At 35.4% G+C, this 21,632-nt stretch overlaps 2 protein-coding genes across 2 annotated transcripts; one reads left to right on the top strand and one right to left on the bottom strand.

Moving 5' to 3' along the window:
* The first annotated feature begins 1,172 nt into the window (after positions 1-1,172).
* On the top strand, positions 1,173-12,287 carry LOC131620038 (uncharacterized). The gene is made up of 9 exons (XM_058891063.1): positions 1,173-1,297; positions 1,406-1,658; positions 2,361-2,402; positions 2,498-2,671; positions 2,787-3,164; positions 10,254-10,553; positions 10,638-10,694; positions 10,777-10,956; positions 11,887-12,287. The coding sequence occupies exons 1-9, from the start codon at positions 1,254-1,256 to the stop codon at positions 12,265-12,267; spliced, it is 1,809 nt and encodes a 602-aa protein (XP_058747046.1). The 5' UTR covers positions 1,173-1,253; the 3' UTR covers positions 12,268-12,287.
* A 250-nt stretch (positions 12,288-12,537) lies between these two features.
* Positions 12,538-14,031, bottom strand: LOC131616660 ((+)-neomenthol dehydrogenase-like). The gene is made up of 4 exons (XM_058888046.1): positions 13,891-14,031; positions 13,512-13,815; positions 13,219-13,398; positions 12,538-13,028 (listed from the first exon to the last, which is right to left on the bottom strand). Exons 1-4 carry the CDS (start codon positions 13,908-13,910, stop codon positions 12,651-12,653), a joined length of 882 nt encoding a protein of 293 aa, XP_058744029.1. The 5' UTR covers positions 13,911-14,031; the 3' UTR covers positions 12,538-12,650.
* Positions 14,032-21,632: the final 7,601 nt, after the last annotated feature.

Here is a 21,632-nt window from a genome sequence, read left to right as displayed (position 1 = left end):
TAGTAAAAGTATAATGAGAAACTTGTAAATGATTAGGTTAGCTAATAATCCTCTCCAGCCAATTTGTTCGGTAGTTGTTCTCGTGCGATTGTCTCTACTCTATGATAGCTAAGTTATCTAGAACATGTTAGTCAAAAATTTAAAAAGTTATCTAGAAGATAGAATTGTTCTTAAAAAAAATCAAATCACATGACAGTTATTTTAAAAAATAAAAAATAAATACCTTTTTTGTCATCTATTTACAATAATAATAAACTTTTGATCTATTTATTCTAAAAACAATTATTTTAATTTTTATTGTTTTTTATATTTCTTTAATTAATGTTGCTGACATGATTAGATATATTTGCAAGTTTGAGTAACTTTTTAAAGAAAAAAATTATCTAATAAATAAAATTATTCGCAGTTTGATTCAGTTTTAAATGATTAGTTAAAATAAATTTAATTTGATTTGATTTAATTTTATGCAATTTAATTTCAATTGATTTTTGAATATATAATTATAAAGTATAATTTTTATTTATATTAATGTTAAAAGATATTATTGTTTAGAATTTAGAATAATAAATTTTAAATAAATAATATATCAAAATTAAAAAATGAGAACTATCTAATATCTTTAATATAAATGAATTACTAAAAATAAATAGATAAATAAATTAATAAATAATATTAAAATAAATTAAATATAGACAAATAATAACTTAACATAATATATCATATTAATAATAAATAAATAAATATTAAAAAATATATATACGTGTTGGTTCAATTTTAAAAAATCAATCTAAATTTTGATTTGATCTAAATAATTTTTATAAAAAAGAATTCAAACGTCTTCAAAACTATTTAATATTTTTACTAGTTTTGGTTTATTTTTTTTTTATAGATTTACCATTTTTTATTGATTTGAGCACCTTTATACATGATTGTGTGTAGGCACAAACACACTAACAAACTAATCCTAAAATAAGATAAAGTTAAAATTAAATTGAATTAAGATTACAAACTAAATATATATATAAAATAAACCATGTTAACATAAGTGACAACATGATAAATAAAAAAATGACAAATTAAATACACAACTCATATACTTGAATTTGTCCTAACCTATTAGACCAAATAAAATATTACAACAAATCAAATTTTTAGGTACCAAAACAATAATAAAAATAACAACATCTCATTTAATTATCTTTAAACAAAAGTGAACTATATATATATTACTCCTTTGTGCACATCCATTCATCATGATTCAAACAGATTCAGCATCTATGGCAAACACAAAAGAAAGGTACTTTTTTGTTTTGTTGGGGACATAAATGTTAAAAGAACCCTTTGTTTTTGTTTTATGTTTCAAACCTCAAAGTGATGAGTTTTTTTGGTTTGTGTGGTTTTTCAGATATGCGGTTGTTACAGGATCAAATAAAGGGATAGGATTGGAAACTGTTAAGAGATTGACTTCAAGTGGAGTCAAAGTTGTTCTTACTGCTAGAAATCAGAAGAGAGGTGTTCAAGCTTTTGAGAAATTGAAGAAGGAGTTTGGGTTTTGTTGTAATCTTGTTGTTTTTCATCAGCTTGATGTTACTGATCCGTTTAGTATTTCATCATTGGTGGAGTTTGTTAGGGATCAGTTTGGAAGACTTGATATCTTGGTGAGAATTGTTTTCACTTTTCTGTTAGTTTTTTGTTTAATTGTTTCTTTCTCTTGATTTTGATTAATCCTAATGATGTAAGACAATGCATGTCAATCTTACAAACTAAGTTTGTTCATTTTCATAATATGATTCTGAATTACCATTTGTTTGGTGAATCTGGTGAAAAGGGTATTTTAAGAATTTTCTGTAATTATTGTTACAGTACCTTCTTAATCACTGGTGTTCTTTCTGTTTTCTTAATATTTCAATTTTCATCTTTTGGCTGAAACAATATATCTTTAGTTATCTTGGATTGGTTTTCTGATTCTACATGGTTTATAATACTCCTGTATACCACATATAAGTATTTTGAAATTCATCAATTAAGTTGCTCGAAGGACTTAGATTTAAGATTCCAGGTGTGTCTGGTGTCTGTGTCAGACACGAGTAGACATGACTGAGACATGTAATTACATTCAATGACTTCTATTTTATCTAATTATAAAGCAAGTGGACGGATTAGTCTTGTGTCTGATGTCTATGTTAGTGTTTTGGCATCTGCGAGTTGCACTTTGTTTTGGTGATTTATTTTTAGGAGGTCAGTTTCACTTGACTTTCGACACTTTTTTATGGATTGAGTCCTCTTTTCCAATACTGTTCTCAGCTTTTCCTAATAATCACATTGAGATTGACGACGAGAATGTTTTAAATCATGTGCAGGTGAATAATGCAGGAATCAATGGTTACAACGCAGATGAGATGGTAAGCGGACATTTTATTTTTGTTTTTAATTTTATACTCTTCGGCATAATATTGGTTCTTAATAAGCCTTGGTTTTTCTGTACATGAATATGCAGATTGAACCGACTATTAATTGGAGAGAATTGAGTCAGACTTACGACATGGCTGAAAAATGCATAATAACAAATTACTACGGCGCTAAAGAAACTACCGAGGCTTTTCTTCCTCTTCTAAAGTTATCCGATTCACCAGTAATCGTAAATGTTTCCTCTACAGCAGGCCTATTAAAGGTAGAGCAATGATATAGTAGTTTATTGTTAATTTGAAATTCTTTAAGACCTGTTTGGATTGACTTATTTTGACGTGTTTCTCAACATAAAATTGTGTTATTGTGTGTTTTTTCAGTACATATCAAACGAATGGGCGAAGAATGTATTAGATGACACCGAAAATCTCACTGAAGAACTAATAGACGAAGTACTAAAAGAGTTTCTGAAAGACTTCAAGCAAGATTCACTCGAAAACAATGGTTGGCCAACCTATCTTTCTGCGTACAAACTCTCGAAAGCAGCTGTGAATTCCTACACAAGACTTCTAGCATATAGACATCCAAACTTCTGTATCAATTGTGTTTGTCCTGGTTTTGTTAAAACAGATATGAATAGAAACACAGGTGATATAACTGTTGAAAATGGTGCTGCTAGTGTTGTGAGATTAGCATTAGTTTCTTCTAGTGGTTCATGTTCTGGTCACTTTTTTGCTAGCCAAGATTTGTCTAGTTTTTGAGAATCTTTTTCAATCTTGAATGTAAATGATAGGTTATGTGTTTTGGATGAATTGTTTGCTCATTTGTTCATTGTTGTCTATTGTTGTTTATGATGCAAATATGGTGAATGGAAATTCTTTGATAACTATGAATTAGGGAATGGAAATTCTTTGATAACTATGAATTAGGGAATTTCTCGTTGCACTCATATAGGGTGAAAAACACCCCTAAAATCCTCAAAATGCTCTTCGGATATGCATATCCGAAGGCACATTTTTCACATTTTCAAATATTTCGGATATGCATATCCGAAAATACCATAAATCAGTTTCAGATATGTACATCCGAAATGTGCTCTGAAAACTTTAACTTTTTAAAAAACTACAAAATTACATTGTTATAATCGGAGTATGGTAGCAACTAAAATTAATACTTACTTTTATTCGATAAAATGTAATGAAAATAAAAAAATACGTAGACTAGAATAAAATATCGATATCGAAATATAGTAATATATAGTTGTTCAGATAAGTGCAAAATGTCGAAATATTACAACACCAAAAAAGGTCATAAATAGATCATAGGCTATACTACTACAGAGTATGCCTAATGCGAACTCCCAACGACCTCCTCTGCCTCCTATACGCCGCCGCACCGGACGCCTCACTAACCATCCTCTGCACTATCACAACCGCCTCTGGACCGCCCTCCTCAATGATCCCTCTGTCCAATGCCTCCTGCCCAATCAACTGTATTCGCCGACATATCGGCAGGAGATCAGTGACATGGTCATTCTCGACCTGCTGGTTCTCCAAGAGTTTCTCATGCGATGGCCTAGGTGGACGCCCAAGACCATCAGGTGTCATGATAGAATGTGACACATGATAAAACCATGTCACATATCCATCTATACAGTGCCAGCTCCTAGTGACCCACGAACGCCGATTCTCCTCTGACACCAAATGATGCGCCCAATCCTGAAAGATAGCAATGAGATCTCGGCGGGTAACGATGTCGGGAGCAATCTCAAATGGAGATCTCGGTATCATCTGCACACGTCCAAACTGTCTCATGCACCGCTCTGGGAGATATCTGACCATGGTGTTAGCCCCACATGCCAACCATCCGGAATATAATGTGATGTGGTCGAATGGGACAACATCACCGTAATCACTGGAGGGCATCTAGTTGATGTCATCATGAGCAGTACAATCGAGGTATACACGATATGGTCCAACTTTCGGATTCCCCCATGGAGAACATATCGTGCAGCCTTAGGCATAGCGTGAGTGTACAAAGGATCAGAATCGTAGTCATGAATGCGGTGGAAGTAAGAGATGATCCAGCTCTCAAATGAAAATATGAAAATATGTTAGTACAAGTTAACAAATAAGACTTTAAACGTGATATAACTAAAAAGAAGTGTATCATGAGGAGTGTGCAAGTGCCAGTTAACTGTCTGGTCCTCCAATTGCATGCTTCATTCAGCTTCTGGTAGAGGTATACCACAATGGGCCCCCCAGTTCCACTTATGAACTGTAGAAAAATCAATAAAGTACCTGAGGTATGTCATGTCCACGTAGGTTGCACTTTTGTCCACAAAGAGCGACGTGTCAATCAAGAACATGAACCAACACTACAACACACAGGCTTAGTGGTACTCAACAAAAACCACATCCCCTCATCCTCGGCCCCAATTGTCGCCACCAAGTGGTGCTCATAAATCTCCTTCAGGATGGAGAACCGGACATGCGCCCCAGTCATCGTCCTGCACTCAAAATTTTCCATATATGGGTCTATAGCTAGATAATCCACCATCCACTCGATAACCTCAACCCTCTGTATCTGGGAATGATCCAATAACCTCCCTCTGATGGGCAGGTGGAGAAGACATGCCACATCGTGTAGTGTGATTGTTAACTGCCCAACAGGAAAGTGGAAAGACGATGTTTCCTTGTGCCACCTTTCGGCAAATGCCCCTGCATGTCGTGGCTTATGGTAACATATCTAGTACAACATGACCCGCCAAGTCTGAATCCAACAACAACATCATTAAACCACTCAGCCTGTAGTTTAAATAGATCAAATATTTTTCGCGAATGGTTCACAGGTTTTATAGGCAACCGTTCCTGTCAGAACAAAAAAATATATCAAGAATGTTAGTTGTTGGATTCTAGATAAACCGTTTAAATTAAAATGTGTAATAAAAAACAACCTCGCCGTCACAAATATGTCGAGCGACATGGTCATGATAATATATCAAGATAGATGTGTCTGAAGGTCCTCCCCGGTAGCCGCCATCCTGTGCGTCCCGAGCATCCTCGTCGTGCTCAGGGTGAACCTCAGGTACCTCCTCTTCCTCTTCCTCCTTTCTAACCTTACGGGAGGAAGACGCCTGAGACAACCGACTCTTCGGTGCATATATGGATCTTGTAGGCGCCTCATCCATTTGGACTTAGATTCGGACTCGACCCCATCCCCGTCCCCGAGTCACTCTTTGCTGTGCGGCTCTCTCGCGTCGAGTTGAGGCTGTTTTGGTTGGCCTCCCCTATCTAAGTCGATCGGTCGGTGCCTGGTTGTCAACCATTTTCCTAAAATAAATTTGAAAAAAAACATTTCAAAGCGCATTTCGGATATCCATATTCGAAACTAGTTAGAGGTTATTTCAGATATGCACTTCCGAAATAACCTGCGAACATCCGAAGATAATTTTAAAAAAAATTACTTCATATATATATATATATATATATATATATATATATATATATATATATATATATATATATATATATATATATATATATATGAAGTCATATTTTTTATAAAAAAATAATCTTCTAATACGCATATTCGAAATAAAAATATTTTAGAATTTTCACCGCGAGTCTTTTTAGTAAATTTACGAGTACAATTAGAATTTTCCATTAATTATGAGCATGACACTTGGAATTTGCACCACAAATAAAATAATGGTCACAAAGTGAATAAGAATGGGGAAAATTCTTAGGTGGACACATACCTAAGAAATTGTTTTACACACAACCAATCACAAAATTTTAATTAATTAAAAAAATAAATACTAATTTTTCTCTCTCCTTCATAATCTCAACCACCCCATGAATCCAATTAAAACCAAAATTAAAATTAAAATAAATTAAAAAAAAACTCTTTCTTATTGGTTGTGCCTAAGAATGTGGGTTTAGGATCGTGTCCATGCAAGAATTGCTCTAAGAATGGAACTATTTATTTGAAATGAGATGACGTGTAAGAACTTTTAGTGTGTAGCATTTTATGTAAGTTTAAGCACAAAGCCAACTACTTTGTTGACTTTTAACCAAAAGTGAATGAAATTTATAGCACGTGCTTTGCTGTATTATATAAACTTCGAGAGATGATTTACAAAAAGTAAAATATGATTTGTTAAGTGTGAACAAGTATATACGTTAAATATTAAATATAAGATCTGCAAATTTTGGGGATTCTTTCTGACCGGACCCAATGCACAAAAAAGAATTGAGAATGCCCAATCTTATTCTATGATAAATACCCTCCTTTTTGCATTAAAGTAGGTATGAAATTCATTTTCCAAGACTTTTATTTCACCTTAAAGTGATTCATGAGCTAACTTGTGCGTTGAGATGTTAACTTCACAGATTTGGTGTAATAATTATGAGTGTACATGTGTTTGGTTGAATCGGATTTGGCGTAACCTGTTATCCAATCCATTCAAATTTCGATGGGTTGAATTTGTCGTTCAACCTACAATTTCATTATCAAAACCGACCCAAACCGACCCGTTCATTTATGGGTTGGTTGAGTTCGTGGGTTGTGTTTCAAATTAAATAATAATAAGTTTTTCAATTTAAAAATATTACACGATTCAATACATTTATACTCATTTCTAACACACAAAATGGATAAAGCACATCATATAATATCTAATAATATTCCTCAACATGACATAACACTGGATAATAGTATAAAATTCTATAAGACACATTATTTTTATAAAATACGTAAGTTGAAAATGATACAAAAGAAAATAAGAAACATTTAGTCTTAGAATTACATAAACTCATTGATTTAGTAGTATTATTGACGGAAAATAAAGCTTTTTTGAAAAAATTATAGTTTAGTGCTGAGTGAATAATTTTATATTTCTATTTAAAATAATAATAATAAATAAGAAATTACTAATGTCACATCAAAGAGTAAGGTAAACGGGTTCGCAGGTTGTAAAACTCAAACCTAATATCCAAACCAAAATTATATGGATTGTTATGGGTTGGGTTGGATATACCCGTAAATGAACGAGTTCAGATAATTTATGGGTTGGTTCGGTTTGCATTATCGGATTCGTGGGTCGACCCACACTCATGAACACCCCTAATAATAATTGGGTGTAGACTATTCACATATTGTTTTTTTTTTCAAGTGTTTCATTATATAAAGTAGGTATGAGATTCATTTTCCAAGACTTTTATTCCACCTTAAAGTGATTGTTTTTTTCTTAATATGCCACATGATTGATTCATTTATGTGTTTCAGAAGAGGTGATGTATTATATCCTATAATCAATAGCGGGGGAAAATATATGGATTCAAATAGTCTAAAAGAGAATAGACCAATTTAAAAATTTACTTTAAAAAATTAGAGTATGAAAAATTGTTTTATATAGTGGAAATTTTACTTAGAAAGTGTATATTCTTTTTAGATAGAACAATAACAACACTTAATCAAAAACACAAAATAAGAGATTGATTAAAAGTGCTAAATCAATCAATGTCTCGATTGAGTCAAAATTGATTTACACGAGGTGTGTAAAGCGAATCTTATCAATTGAGTAAGATATCTAACATTACAATTTTTCAGTGTTAATAAACAATAAGAAAGTTTCAAAGTCTCAATCTAACAAAACCTAAAACTTATTAACGAAATCGCTATCAATGCAATAAACCTTAATATCATGTGATTCTCATAAAACAATAAATCTTAACATGAAATCTTAAACAAAAAGTCTATATATATATATATATATATATATATATATATATATATATATATATATATATATATATATATATATATATATATATATATATATATAGAGAGAGAGAGAGAGAGAGAGAGAGAGAGAGACCACGAGAGAGAGAGAGTATGTCGAGTTTATAGTGGTTCAACAATTCATCTTTGCTTAGTCCTACTCCACTCTCCAATGGATACCCATTAAAAATTTGTTGTGATTCCACTATGATTTTGAAAATTTTACACAATTTTGTTTAGTGAAATCACAATTTGAATAATGGTGAAAATAAAGATCTTCAATCTGAATCCTCTTTAACTGAATATAAATTCTGACAATGATTCATCGCAAAGTCTTTACTTTCCTTGACTCCAGTCTTTCATTTTCAAGAATGTTGTTCCAAGATTCTGTTATCAACGACCTTTACTCAACCCTACTAGTTCCTCGAGTCTCAAACTGTATGAACATGAAAAAAATTCGACTTCATATGTTGACTTCCACATAACTCTACCAAAGTAATATTGGAGAGAAGATGTTACAACATCTTGTTCACATTTGTCAAGAACCATGTTTTAGCAAAGTTGTTGCAAATCTTAAAACCATGAAACTAACACAAAGGAAAAATAAAAAGTAAAAAGGAAGAAAGAAATAAAGTTCACAATATATAGAGAGAGTTATCAAAGACTAATGAAAAGTAGCTAAATAGACACCTGTCCCAATAAACAGTGAGTGATTGTGTACCCCACAATGATATAATTAAGTCTAGTGTCTAGGAGAGAAGGTGTCTAAGATTTAATTACATTCACTAGGGAAATGATTAAGGTACGTCATAATAAATGAACAAAGATGAGAAATGACCCTACCCAAGGAAAACACGATCAAAATCCCAGGGATAATGTGAAAATCAAGGCCGATTGCAAAATTAGACTACAACATAAGAAAAAGAAGGTCGACCCTCATCATATTATAGGACGTGAAGAGGCAACTAGAGATCAATATAAACTAAAGAAACACAAGCTCTAAATGCGATACAAAATCCCAAACCATACATCGATTATGTCAAAGTAGGCTTGCGGGGCAATTGTTCCTACCCAATCTCAATGCAAAACCAACTCGGAGTCCGAAATAGTCATAAAATCTAAAAGATAAAGATATTTGTGATAAAAATGACATCATAGTGATAATGTCAGTAGGCAAAATATCTATTTTGATATTTGTTATCAAGTCGAAGTTTCAAGGACCTGTGGACCAGGCATATACTTGCCTTTAAAAGTACCTGATCTAGGCAGGAATGCAAAGTATGACTATTACAAGTTATATTGTACCATATATCATTCAAGACGATTATGATTGCTTTTAAGGGACAAGGGTCTACAAAAACTCTAATAAAACCCCTATGAAAAAGAAGGCAGACGTCAAATCAAGTTACACATAAAATTCCTTAAAACTTTATATCTCTCATATCTAACCCCCACTAACATGGATGTCAGAATATATAAAGATACTACCTCCACTAAATCAACTGAGCAGCTAGAAAGGAACCACCGACCTTCAGACCGGTGATGACAAACATCTGATCATCTTTGAGAAGAAACTTCGTCATGCAGGAAGGAACATAAATAAATAATTATGTAGGAGGGAGTAGCAAGAGTTAACCTATCTTCTAATGCAAGAGAATCCAAATTAAAAAATTGAGTTACCGTTTACACCACATAGAGGAAGTCTTAATTATATACAAGTTCTCATGGATCCCATAAAAACTGCCCCCAATGGAGGGAACATGTGCCATATTCTAAGAATTCTTCTATTTACATTTCATCAATATGTATAATACTAAACATCATATAAAAATCGAATTCTATATGAGAATATGCTAATTGTTCATCAATCTCCAACATCATGGATTTGGGAGCCAATTATTTTATATTTCTCTTATACTTAACTTATTAAGTTATTACTATAGGTATATATAAGCAAATGAGATGTTTATCAAAAGTAATTAGTGCTTCTAAAACACTTATCTTCAAAATGGGAAAAGAAGCAAAAACCAACAGGTAAATGATACTCTAACAAATCATATGTTTTTGTAACTGTGGCTGATATATATATTTGTATGCATTTATTATATTTGTGTAGGTATGCACTAGTGACAGGAGCTAATAAAGGAATTGGTTATGGGATATGTAAGAAATTGGCATCAAATGGTGTAATTGTGGTTCTTACAGCTAGAAATGAGAAGAGAGGTTTAGATGCAGTTGAAAGCTTGAAAGAGTTAGGTCTCTCTGATTATGTGGTTTTTCATCAACTTGATGTCACTGATCCTACAAGTGTTGCTTCTTTAGCTAAGTTCATAAGAACCCGATTCCGAAAACTTGATATCTTGGTAAGTATATAGGTAATTTAGTTTCATCTCTTAAGTTTTTCGTTTAAGAAGAGTTAAGTTGCATATTTGAAAACATTGATGTAGGTGAATAATGCTGGTGTTGCTGGTGGTATAGTGAATGGTGAGAATGTTCTTAGAAAGGTAAGATTTTTCTTTTGTGATTTATACTTCTGAGGGTAGATTTTTTCTTAAGAGATTAAATGGGGTTGATTTGTTTTTGTAGGTAAGAGGTGAAATATCTGATTGGAATATAGTAGTATGTCAAAATTATAAATTAGCCAAAGAATGTGTTGAAACAAACTTCTTTGGGGCTGAAAGAGTAACGGAAGCTCTTCTCCCATTGCTTCAACTATCTACTTCTCCAAGGATTGTCAATGTGTCATCTAGAACTGGACAATTGAAGGTTTGAATATTTCCTTAGTTTTAACTATTAGACAATTTCATACTTTTCTCTATATATTTTCCTTGTGATTGAATAATGTGATCTTTTATAAAACCAATTGTTCAGTTGGGAATGGCTTCAATAGCTTTAGTTATTGTAGTCATGAGTTTGGTTATTTTAGTTAACATGATGAATAAATGAATGATAAAAATGTATATTATATTAATGTGAGAACAATTTGTTGACTAAAGTTATCAAAGTTATAGCGAAGTCGTTTTTTGCTACCGTGGATCTGTACTTTCGATGCGATGGAAAAGGGGCGGATCTATAAGGTTAACACTCCAACGTCTATGTCATTGAGAGATATCAGAAGTAAAGTGTGAGTGCGAATGTGTTTGAATACTTGAAGCGTTTTACCCTTATATACTAAGAGCGGTTGAAACTGCTCGCGCATGATGTGGCGTGCTGTGCGGACAGCCGTCAGATTGGATCACACGGCAATTGATGATGCGCTATAGGGTAAAACTGTCTGTTTTTGGTCAAAATAAAGTCTACCTACCCAGCGTGTCTTTCCTTTTGAGATTCGATATTGGGTCTTTTTCTATGAGTCTTGCAAACAACTCAGAACTCCAATCAAATAAATCGATTAACTAAAAACTAGTCATTTTGTCAACTCGTTTAATCTTGATAACAATATAGTCCAGTTGAGTTAGATCGAATCAAATTGGACTAACTAAATGACGGTTGATTCAACCAATTTTCAATTTTTTTTCTTTATTTACATTTTTATTTATTTTTCCTCTTTTATATTAGACTAATCAAGCAATAATTTAAGGGTCCATTATTTTTATTTTTGGTATGGTTTTTAAGATATTTAAATAAAGATTTATATTTGCCACAAGAAATATATGAAACTAAGGTTTTATTATTTTTCTTCTTTTATCCTTCAAGAATATACCAAATGACTGGGCAAGAGCAGTGTTTGATGACATAAAAAGTCTTACAAATGAAAAACTTGGTGAAGTGCTTAGAAAGTTTTTGAAAGATTACAAAGAAGGAGCATTGGAAACCAAAAACTGGCCAACATTTCTTTCTGGTTACTCAATGGCAAAAGCAGCTTTGAATTCCTACACAAGGTTGCTAGCAATGAAGTTTCCTCATTTCCGCATAAATTGTTTATGTCCTGAGTTTGTCAAGACAGATATCAACCATAATACTGGATTTTTAAGTATTGATGAAGGTGCAGAATGTCCTGTGAAGCTAGCATTGTTGCAAGATGATGGTCCATCTGGTCTCTTTTTTCTAAGGGATGAGGTGATTTCTTTTCAATAATAATATTGGGAGGAAATATTGACAACTTTATTTTTATCAATAAGACTTCTTTTGGTCTTTCGTATGTATTAACTCTTGTACTAGCAAAGTTTCTCGTCCTCTGAACTCGAAGTAATACTTCTTCTGGTCTTATTTGTAAGAGAAAATTGACTTTTTAAATTAACTAAATAATCAATGTATCTGATGTAAGTTACCGTCCTAATACATTGATTATTCAATGAATCTAAAATTTATTTATATATATTTGTTGTAATAAATATTAAATGGGCTAATGCATAGCTTATAACTTCATTATGGAACAACCATTATGTTATTATTTTACAGTAACTCACAAGTATATTATATTACATTTGTATACTTAAAATACTAAACAAGCTGTTTATTCAAAAGGAAATCACTTCATCTCTTAAAAAGAATAGACCAGATGGACCTTCATCAGGCAACAATGCTAGATTCACAGGACATTGTACTCCTTCATCAATGCTTAAAAAACCTTTATTCTCATTGATATCAGTCTTGACAAAGCCAGGACATACACAATTTATGCGGAAATGAGGAAACTTCTTTGCTAGTAACCTTGTGTATGAATTCAAAGCTGCTTTTGCCATTGTTGTACCAGAAACAAATTTTGGCCAGTTTTTGGATTCCAATGCTCCTTCTTTGTAATCTTTTATAAACTCTTTAAGGATTTCATCAAGTTTTTCATTTGTAAGGCTTTTGATGTCATCAAGCACTCCTCTTGCCCGATCGTTTGGTATTAACTTAAAGGAAAAAAGAAGAAAAATGATAAAAACCTTAGTGAAATTCGTTATCTCTTTTGTGACAAATATAAATAGCAAAACCTTTATTACCAAAAAGGAGTAGCAGCGCAGCTTTTTGTCTGTTTGGCTTCTATTTTTGTATAAACTTTATTTTTATATTGAAATAGAAATTGAGTTGTACGATAATTACCTTCAGTTGACCACATCGAGAGGAGACATTAACAATCCTTGGTGAAGCAGATAGTTGGAGAAGTGGAAGAAGAGCTTCAGTTACTCTTTCAGCACCAAAGAAGCTTATTTCAACACATTCTTTGGCTAATTCATAATTTTGACTTACTACTATATCCCAATCGGATATTTCACCTCTTATCTACATAAACAAATCAATTATGTTTATTGTCTGTTTATCTGCTATTTCTGTATAATTTTTATTACATATTATGAGACTATAACAAAGATCTGTTGACGAAGAAGAAATATTACCATTTTAACAAGATTCTCTCCATTCACTATTCCCCCGGGAACACCTGCGTTGTTCACCAAGATATCAAGTTTTCCAAATCGGGTTTTGATGAACTCGGCTAAAGAAGAAACACTTGTAGGGTCAGTGACATCAAGTTGATGAAAAACCACAAAATCAGAGAGACCTAATTCTTTCAAGCTTTCAACTGCATCTAAACCTCTTTTCTCATTTCTAGCTGTAAGAACCACAATAACACCACTTGAAGCCAATTTCTTACATATCCCATAACCAATTCCTTTGTTAGCTCCTGTCACTAGTGCATACCTAGAAACAAGATTACCAAGGTAAGACTATGAAGGGTATCTTGAAAAAAATAGGCTAAGGAAAATGGTACTATACCTTTTTGTTGCTTCTGCCATTGCTGGAAGAGTGTCTGAGTCTACTAAAATCAAAATGGGTTTGTCGTTTTGTTTATATCTATCTATCTATCAATCAATCAATCAATTCTCTTTAAATATTCAAGAGTTCAATAAATTTTGTTTCAATTGTGTTTTTTAAGGTTTGTTGTTATCGACAAAATCAATTGTTATTGGCCCACATTTTTCTGTTGGTTTTTATATGTTTTAGATAGCATCTCTCATGCAAGCATTTGATCTAAATTGTACTGTATATTTTGTTGTGTGGGACATAACCAAATTATCTAAATCGTATCTTATTTTTTTGTGTGGAACATAACCAAATTGACATATGAGATGTAAGCAAACTCATTAATTAGTTTTTTAATACAACTAGTATGATCATTGATGCAGATTTTCTGCGGTCACTAGCACACGTATTTGTTGAAGAAAGTCAAGTGATGAGATTTGTTGGAGGAGTTTGGAGTATTAATTTAAAGTTGAGGAGTATTAGCTTTGTGAGATACACAAAACTTATCCAACTAAAACATTAAGGTAATTGATGAGTGGGTTCTCTCGCATATACATATTCAAGTCACCACATTTTTATCCGATGTAAAACTATTTCCCCACTTATTCACACTTGCATTATTATATTCTAACACTCTCCCTCAAGTGTGAGTCCACAATGCTCCCCCACTTATACTTGTACCGCCGTTACTTCTTCTTGGACAACGAGACACCTCTTCTAGGGCATTTCGATACAAGTGAGTCGGTCCCAGTGGCGGAGCTAGAAATTTTAGTTAGCCTGGGCAACAACTTTACACCACTAGTTATTCATCTGTTTTAGTTTTCAAACCCTGTTTTTCCTAATCTTGCCCCTAATTTTGCCCTTGGTTTTGTCTAAAAATCGGTTATTAAATTGGGGGAAGTACAAAGAAAATAGGGGTTGAGCCCGGGCGCGTGCCCAGACTCGCTGGGCCTTGGAACCGCCCCTGGTTGGTCCCTTGCTGGGAGAGTTACTATCGGTCCCTTTTCTCAGACCAAAGCTTATGATACAATTGTTGGAGGTAACTCGAGGGGTCAACGAGGGAGAATATTACACTTGGGACACACTTTGTGAGAGACACGCCACTTATCCACCTAAAACCTTAAGGTGGTAGGTGTGTAGGTTCTCTCATTTATAATAAAAAAGGTTAAATATAAATCATATTTGATAATATTAGCGAAATTCAGTTTACTTTTAGTATTATTTTTTTTCTTGATTCCTTCCTTTAAATGTTCCTTTGTTCAAAACATGCGCTTCAGGTACTCTTTTGGTGCATATACGTGTGAGGATCGTATGGATGAAGAGGGAGAAAAAAAAAGTAATATGGCAAAGAAGTGAAGGAGATATGGCCTTTGAAGGGAAACCGTGACTTTCTAATGAAAGGAGAAAGTTCAATTGGAAAAACAAAGTTACTGCTACATTTTAAATTTTCTTTTCCTAGTGAAAACAATTGTCATGTGAAGTGGACTTTTTGTATAATGGATTAGATCTTGGTCTAAACAATGTCTCTTTATTTTTTTATATTGAGGGATTTGGACATGAATGAATTGGATTATTTAGGATGAAGTGGATATGTAAATTGAAATGGATATTGTTCTAGACTAATTCGATGACTAATAAGGGCCCAATTCCTATATGTCCTTAAGGCGGCCCAACAACCTAAGTCCAATCAACTAAGGACGGTAAGAGCGTGATCTCCCCTCTTCGGTCCTCGCGGACACGCCTCCATATTGTCCGAGGATAGCACATCACCGCTACCTTCGACCTGGCTCGCGCCTGCACTCACGGTAAGGCAACCACTCTACTTCTCGGCCGAGGACAAACAGCCCCTACTCGCTGGACATCTCTGCCGACCAGAGATATCTCTCCGCCCACCCAAACAAGGGAGGATCCAAGCTTATGGGAATGGGGGCTCAAGCCCCCACACAAAAATTGAAATTCTAATGGATAATATTAGAGAACTCTAACTTCACCCCTTGGGTCTCTTATGCACCATGCGCGTTGCCAAAAAATGCCCCTGCTTCCGTAGATGTACCGCCGGAAGCACTTTTTTAATTTCAAATTTCATTTGTTCCGGAGATACATATATGGAAGACTTCTAGCGATGCATCTACATAAGCATTTGATCTTATATTTGCGTCAGACTCTTCTCCTCCCTTATTCTTCACTTTTCTTCTTCATCACACTCTCTAACTCTCTCAACCTCAAAAATCAAAATCCACCAAAGTTGTTTTTTTCTCTCGAGTTCGGCGGTAAACGTGTGCGTCAACGATCAACACCTTCCATCAACTTCAAAACTCAATTTAATCGGTAAGTTTTCGAGATTTCGAGTTATTTTAGAATATTTCCCGTAATAGAGTTTGAATACACTTTTAGGTGTAGAAATCATTAGTTAGTTTTAGAAACATAGTTTAGAGACAATGTAGGTATTTTTTTATATGTAAAACGGACGATAAGCCACCAAAATGGGGTTTTATATAGGGGTGGCAATCAAATCCGTTAAACCAAAATCCATCCAATCCATCCACTAAATTATCCATCCAATCCATCCATTATAGAAAATATTACTTAATGGATTGGATCTAATCCATCCATTTAAAATTATGGATGGATTCAATCCATCCAACAAATTTTGAAAATCCATTAGATTATTTGATTCTTTATTTTAATTTTAATGGACAATATTTTTAATCAAATAAAAATTTATTTATGTTAAAATAAAAACGTTTCTCCCGTAAATTTATTTAATGGACAATATTTTTAATTAGTATTTAAATGCTTGTAACTCATTTAATGGTGTTGCTTCATCCTAAAATTCTTTTGTTGCTTTTGGAAAAAGTCAAACGCGTCCTTACCAATGCACTTGTCTCTCAAACTGGAATAAAAGCTTTATAGTCATTACTCTGTTTTTTTAACTTTGGCTATATTTCACTAAAATGAAATTTTTGTGTTTGTATTTAAAATTAACTTGTATTGTATTCTACTAAGAATAATGTAATCAGAAAAAGAAAACTTGTATTATGCTTGTTTGATTTTCTATCAAGGCTCTGAACGAGGTGTATATATAATTAAAAATTAGTTAAAGGAAATATAAAATAAAAAACAATTTTCTTTGTAAAAATAGAAAAAAAATTATAAAAAATATAAAATTAGTTTTATGGATGGATGGATATTCATCCGTTCAAAATAGCTTAATGGATCGATTGGATGGATTATATTCTTTAATGAATGGATTAGATTGGATTTTTTAAAATAAATTTTAGTGGATCATAATGGATTAATGGATTATTTGGATCCATCCATTAACAATCCAATCCATATCCATCCAATCCATCCATTTTGCCACCCTTAGTTTTATAGTGGCTGGAACAGTGACAGGCGCCATTGTTGCGTCCTTGAAGTTTCAGAACCTTTCGTAGGTGCATATATGAACAAATGAAAAGTTAGGTTGTTCCGTAGATGCATCTGCGGAACAATCCTAGGTTTTTGAAATGTTGGGTGCTTCTGTAGTTACATCTACGGAAGGTTTCTGTATTTGCATTTATAGAGGTAAATTTTTTTGAAATGTTGGGTGCACAGCTTCGTTTTCACCTCCCCGGCCTCGTCACGCTCCGGATTACCATCGTCATCACGTACCGTCACCAACTTAGCTAGCGAGGTGTACGCTGTCTAACTCTACAAACAGACACATAATACTGGTCTTTGAAGTCCTTAACCGAATCAGTATACATCTTGAAAAGCCTTCGGTCGACATTCTTGAAGGAAACCCAACCATACTTCCCTTAAACCGCTTGTCTTTGAATGCGGAAACAGCGGCCGAACAAGGCAGTCGTAGCACCGATGTTGAGGTAATCACAAACTATCTCGAAAGCTCGCATAAAGGCAAAGGCGTTCGGATGCAGTTGGGACGGCGCCAAGCTAAGGTTGGCGAGCAAAGCGACCTGGAAGCTGGAGAAAGGTAGCCGGAAGCCAAGCTCCTTGAAGACGTACTCATACATAGAAAAGTTGTCCCCGTCAAAACGAGAACAAATTCGGTCGTCTACCGACGGACAGCCGACGTTAAAGTGGCGAGGGTCACTAGGACCTCTATCTTCGACTGCCCGGAAGGCCCCATTCAAAGACTCCGTGAACCGGGAGACCACTCCCAAAGGTTCGTCGACAACCCAACTTAAATCCACCTCGCACTCATAATCAAAGAGCAGGGTTCCATCGTCCTCGACTTCGGCCCATGCGATCTCCCTTCCTCCTCCATGTCGGAAAGATGCGGACTCTCTAGCTCGACATCCGAGGTGCTCATGGTCGTGTCCTCCGAGCTGGATTCCGAACTGGATTCACCTGCATGCAAAAGGAAAAAAGTGAATTCGACGATATATCAAATCCATCCTTCCACCGCAACACAAGTGAAAGGGTAGAGCGACGGGCGGCAGCGCCCCTGACCAAACCCTTGTCGAGGACACTCATGTCTACCATCCAAGACTCCCCTCCAATAAAAACTTAACGAAGTAAAAAAATATGCGCCCCCCGAACGCAATATGGAGCAGCCGAGGGAGCTCATGAGTCCCCCGAGCGATATCATGAATGAGTCGGGCGAAAACTGAAACCTCCCGAAGAAAAACATGAAGACGCCGACCAAACCCATGGATTTTCCGGGCCGGACCCAAGAAATTAACTAACGAATGAGTCATCTTTCGAACATCGCTTGGATAAACCGGGAAGATAGAAATCTCTTTGAATTTCTCTAAGAGAAATTGCCGACTTAGATGACCTATTGGATGAAGGGGCCGGAGACGTGTCACCCAAACTCCCAAAAAAGCAACGAAAATACTCAAAGTCATGGTTAAGATTCGGAACAGTACCTGAACTTGACATGATTCGAATGGCGGAGATGAATCTTCTTCACAGGAAATCAGAGAGCGACGAAAGACTTTGGGAGCTAGAAATGAAAGAGCAGGGAACGTAAACCCTAAAATGAGAAGGTTAAACCCCTTTTATAGAGTGATGCCTGGAATGCGAAACGTCGCACTGGTTGGCATGTCACTCCCTATGCGCCACCATCTACCCCTAGGCAATCATTGCCTCATTTACTAGCTGCCACGTCGGCGAATGTTGCACACGCGCGACCCAACGCCTTCCCGCCAAGAACAGCCTCATCCGGGCACTGCGTACGAGCAAAGACTAGCGGAGCATAGGCTAAGCATTCGTGAAGTCGAAGCTTCCAGCTCGGAAACTCCGACTTGGGGGGCTCTTGTTCTAGACTGGGCCAAGATTCAACCCAGTCTATTCTCGGCCCAATTGGATTTGGAGGCCCAAATCACCCCTAAGCCCATAAGGAGCAAACAATGTCCGACTCCCTGGAGAACCAACGACATTAGAGAACTGTAGCGTGCGCTCGGTGAAAGGTGTCCCTGCGAGCACCCCGTCTGACGAGGATCTACCTCCTCGTCTATACCCAAACATGCTAAGCGCGCTCCCAGCGAGCGTTTCCTCCACCGAGGACCCTTCTCCTCGTGGCCCTATGCCGAGGACCCTCCTCCTTGTAGGGTTTCTTCACATCCAACCCCCCGAATAGTACGGAGTCCACGTAGTCCCTAAAAGACCGCGTCTCCCTTAAACTTCGGAGTGGTTGACCAGGACGGAGAGCATGCATGCACCTCCGATATTTCCGCCTAGGAATCCTGGCAGTCTCCTAATTGGGCCTGGGTATCCAGTCTAGTAGCAAGATCTTGGCCCATCGCTGGGGGCTATAAATACCCTCTTTCACTAGAGGTTCAGGTATTCATTCTCTTCTAACCTTTACCTCGTACTTGAACTTTGTTGCTCGTCTTCTTACTTTAGCATCGGAGTACCTTGCAGATACACCCCCCAGTTCACTGAAGATCCAGCTCCTTGCAGGCCTTGAAGATCCATCTGATCAAGTACAATCAGTTTGTAATAATTTAGATTTAAATTCCTTGCAATTTAATTTTTCCAAATTATGTAACTGCAAAAGCCTTGTAATAGTTTAAACTAGGACTTTACTTGTTTTGCATCTCCGTGTTGGTTATGTACCCCCCATCCCGAAGCCATGTAATTGTTAGGATTTAATTTTTGCTTTTACTTTCCGCACCACTTAACTGCTTAGATGTATGCTAATTAGGGTGTGTATGGCAAGATAAAGTAACTCAATCGTTAGCTCACTAACCTAAAGATAAATGACTGAAAATAACACACTCTTTTCTCTTGTTCACACACTCACCTTTAGGGTAACCCTCTCTTGTTGCCTTCGATTATATGGTCAAGTCCCTCGAACGTAGGGATGTCTTAGCAAGGTTGCCTTCGATTAATATCATCATAGTCCATTTGATATAAAGATCATAGTCCCTTCGAGTTGCCTACGATAAAATAATCTTGTCCCTCGAGTCGCCTACGATAAAATGATGACCGTCCCTTCAAATGCTAAGACATCCTTACATGTTTCCTTCTATGACCATTCGATGACCCTTTTGATGTCCTTTCACATCCAATGCATAGGACTACCTACCCACTAATGGTATGGATAGTACTATCACTCAAGGAAAGACTTTAAGAACAAAAAAGACCTTACAAACTTAGGGTAGGTAACTCCTGATTGCTTGCTCAACTCAAAACATTCAAAATGCTTTTCATACCTCGTTTTTCAAAACATCTTTCAAGATAATACTTCGTATATATTCGTACAAAGATCATTACAAAGTTAAATTCTTTTGCAAACTGTTTTTCTAAACACACACAACATTTCAAACAAGTCAAACAAAAAAACAAGTGAGCTAAGCAATTAAGAGCCCATGGATAACCATGGATACAAAGGGTGCTAACACCTTCCCTTTGTATAACCTACCCCCCGAACTCAAAATCTTTAAAAAGGTATTTCCTATTCTTTTTTCCTTTCCTAATTGGATAAAATAAAAGTCGGTGGCGACTCTTGCTAACCGCAACATGTTTTGCAAAATAACAAAACAAAAAGTCAGTTCTCCCACCGTATTACACATCCCTTTTGCAAAATTGATGATATGTTATCCCTCCCAGAGGTTGATAATTCCTAGAAAGTTTGTTTTGCGCGTATCCCTAGCAAGTGACTTTCACAGTGGAGTTTATGTTATTACCCCTTCAGTAGATATATTGATGTTTGAAGTTTAACTTCGAGTCTTCTCCTCAGTCAGTATCTTTCTCTTGAGCCTTGTAGCAGGATTTTGTTCCTCCAGTGGCCTCTGTTTCTCTGACTTAATCCTTAGCAGTATTCCCAGCATGGGTCTTCAACAGAACTTCCATTCATATCTCTAACTTGTTGAGATTCGCCGAGTATCTGTTGTACTGTGATGTCTTATCATTTTACAATATCTTTGTGTTTGTTTTGTCAACATATGCATGACATTCATTCATTCATATATTGTGTATCTGAATAAGAATATATGCTCATTTTTCATTATCCACTCTCTTTGATGTTGTTTATTCCCCAGAGTGTGTCTCTTGAGCCTTGTAGCAGGATTTTATTCCTCCACTGGCCTCTTTTTCTCTGACTGATTCCTCAGCAGTATTCCTAGCATGGGTCTTCAGCAGGACTTTCTTTGATATCTCTAACTTGTTGCAGACCATGATTGTCGAGTTAATCCTTGTGCAAACCATGATTGCCGAATTACGGAATGCTTTGCGGTACAAGCGGCGGAGGAGGCAGACGGTTG

This window comes from Vicia villosa, linkage group LG7 (assembly GCF_029867415.1).
Source record: "Vicia villosa cultivar HV-30 ecotype Madison, WI linkage group LG7, Vvil1.0, whole genome shotgun sequence".
Lineage (NCBI taxonomy): Eukaryota > Viridiplantae > Streptophyta > Magnoliopsida > Fabales > Fabaceae > Vicia > Vicia villosa.
Note: the sequence above shows the minus strand (reverse complement) of the source record. Positions and strands in the feature narration are given on the sequence as shown.

Excerpts from the sequence above, each read along its gene's own strand:
- LOC131620038 (XM_058891063.1), top strand. The coding sequence starts at position 1,254 with ATGATTCAAACAGATTCAGCATCTATGGCAAACACAAAAGAAAG. Across the intron at positions 2,672-2,786 it reads CTACAGCAGGCCTATTAAAG|TACATATCAAACGAATGGGC; the intron begins GTAGAGCAATGA and ends GTGTTTTTTCAG. Across the intron at positions 10,554-10,637 it reads TCCGAAAACTTGATATCTTG|GTGAATAATGCTGGTGTTGC; the intron begins GTAAGTATATAG and ends ACATTGATGTAG.
- LOC131616660 (XM_058888046.1), bottom strand. The coding sequence starts at position 13,910 with ATGGCAGAAGCAACAAAAAG. Across the intron at positions 13,399-13,511 it reads GAGAGAATCTTGTTAAAATG|ATAAGAGGTGAAATATCCGA; the intron begins GTAATATTTCTT and ends TTGTTTATGTAG. Across the intron at positions 13,029-13,218 it reads CTCGATGTGGTCAACTGAAG|TTAATACCAAACGATCGGGC; the intron begins GTAATTATCGTA and ends TTTTCCTTTAAG.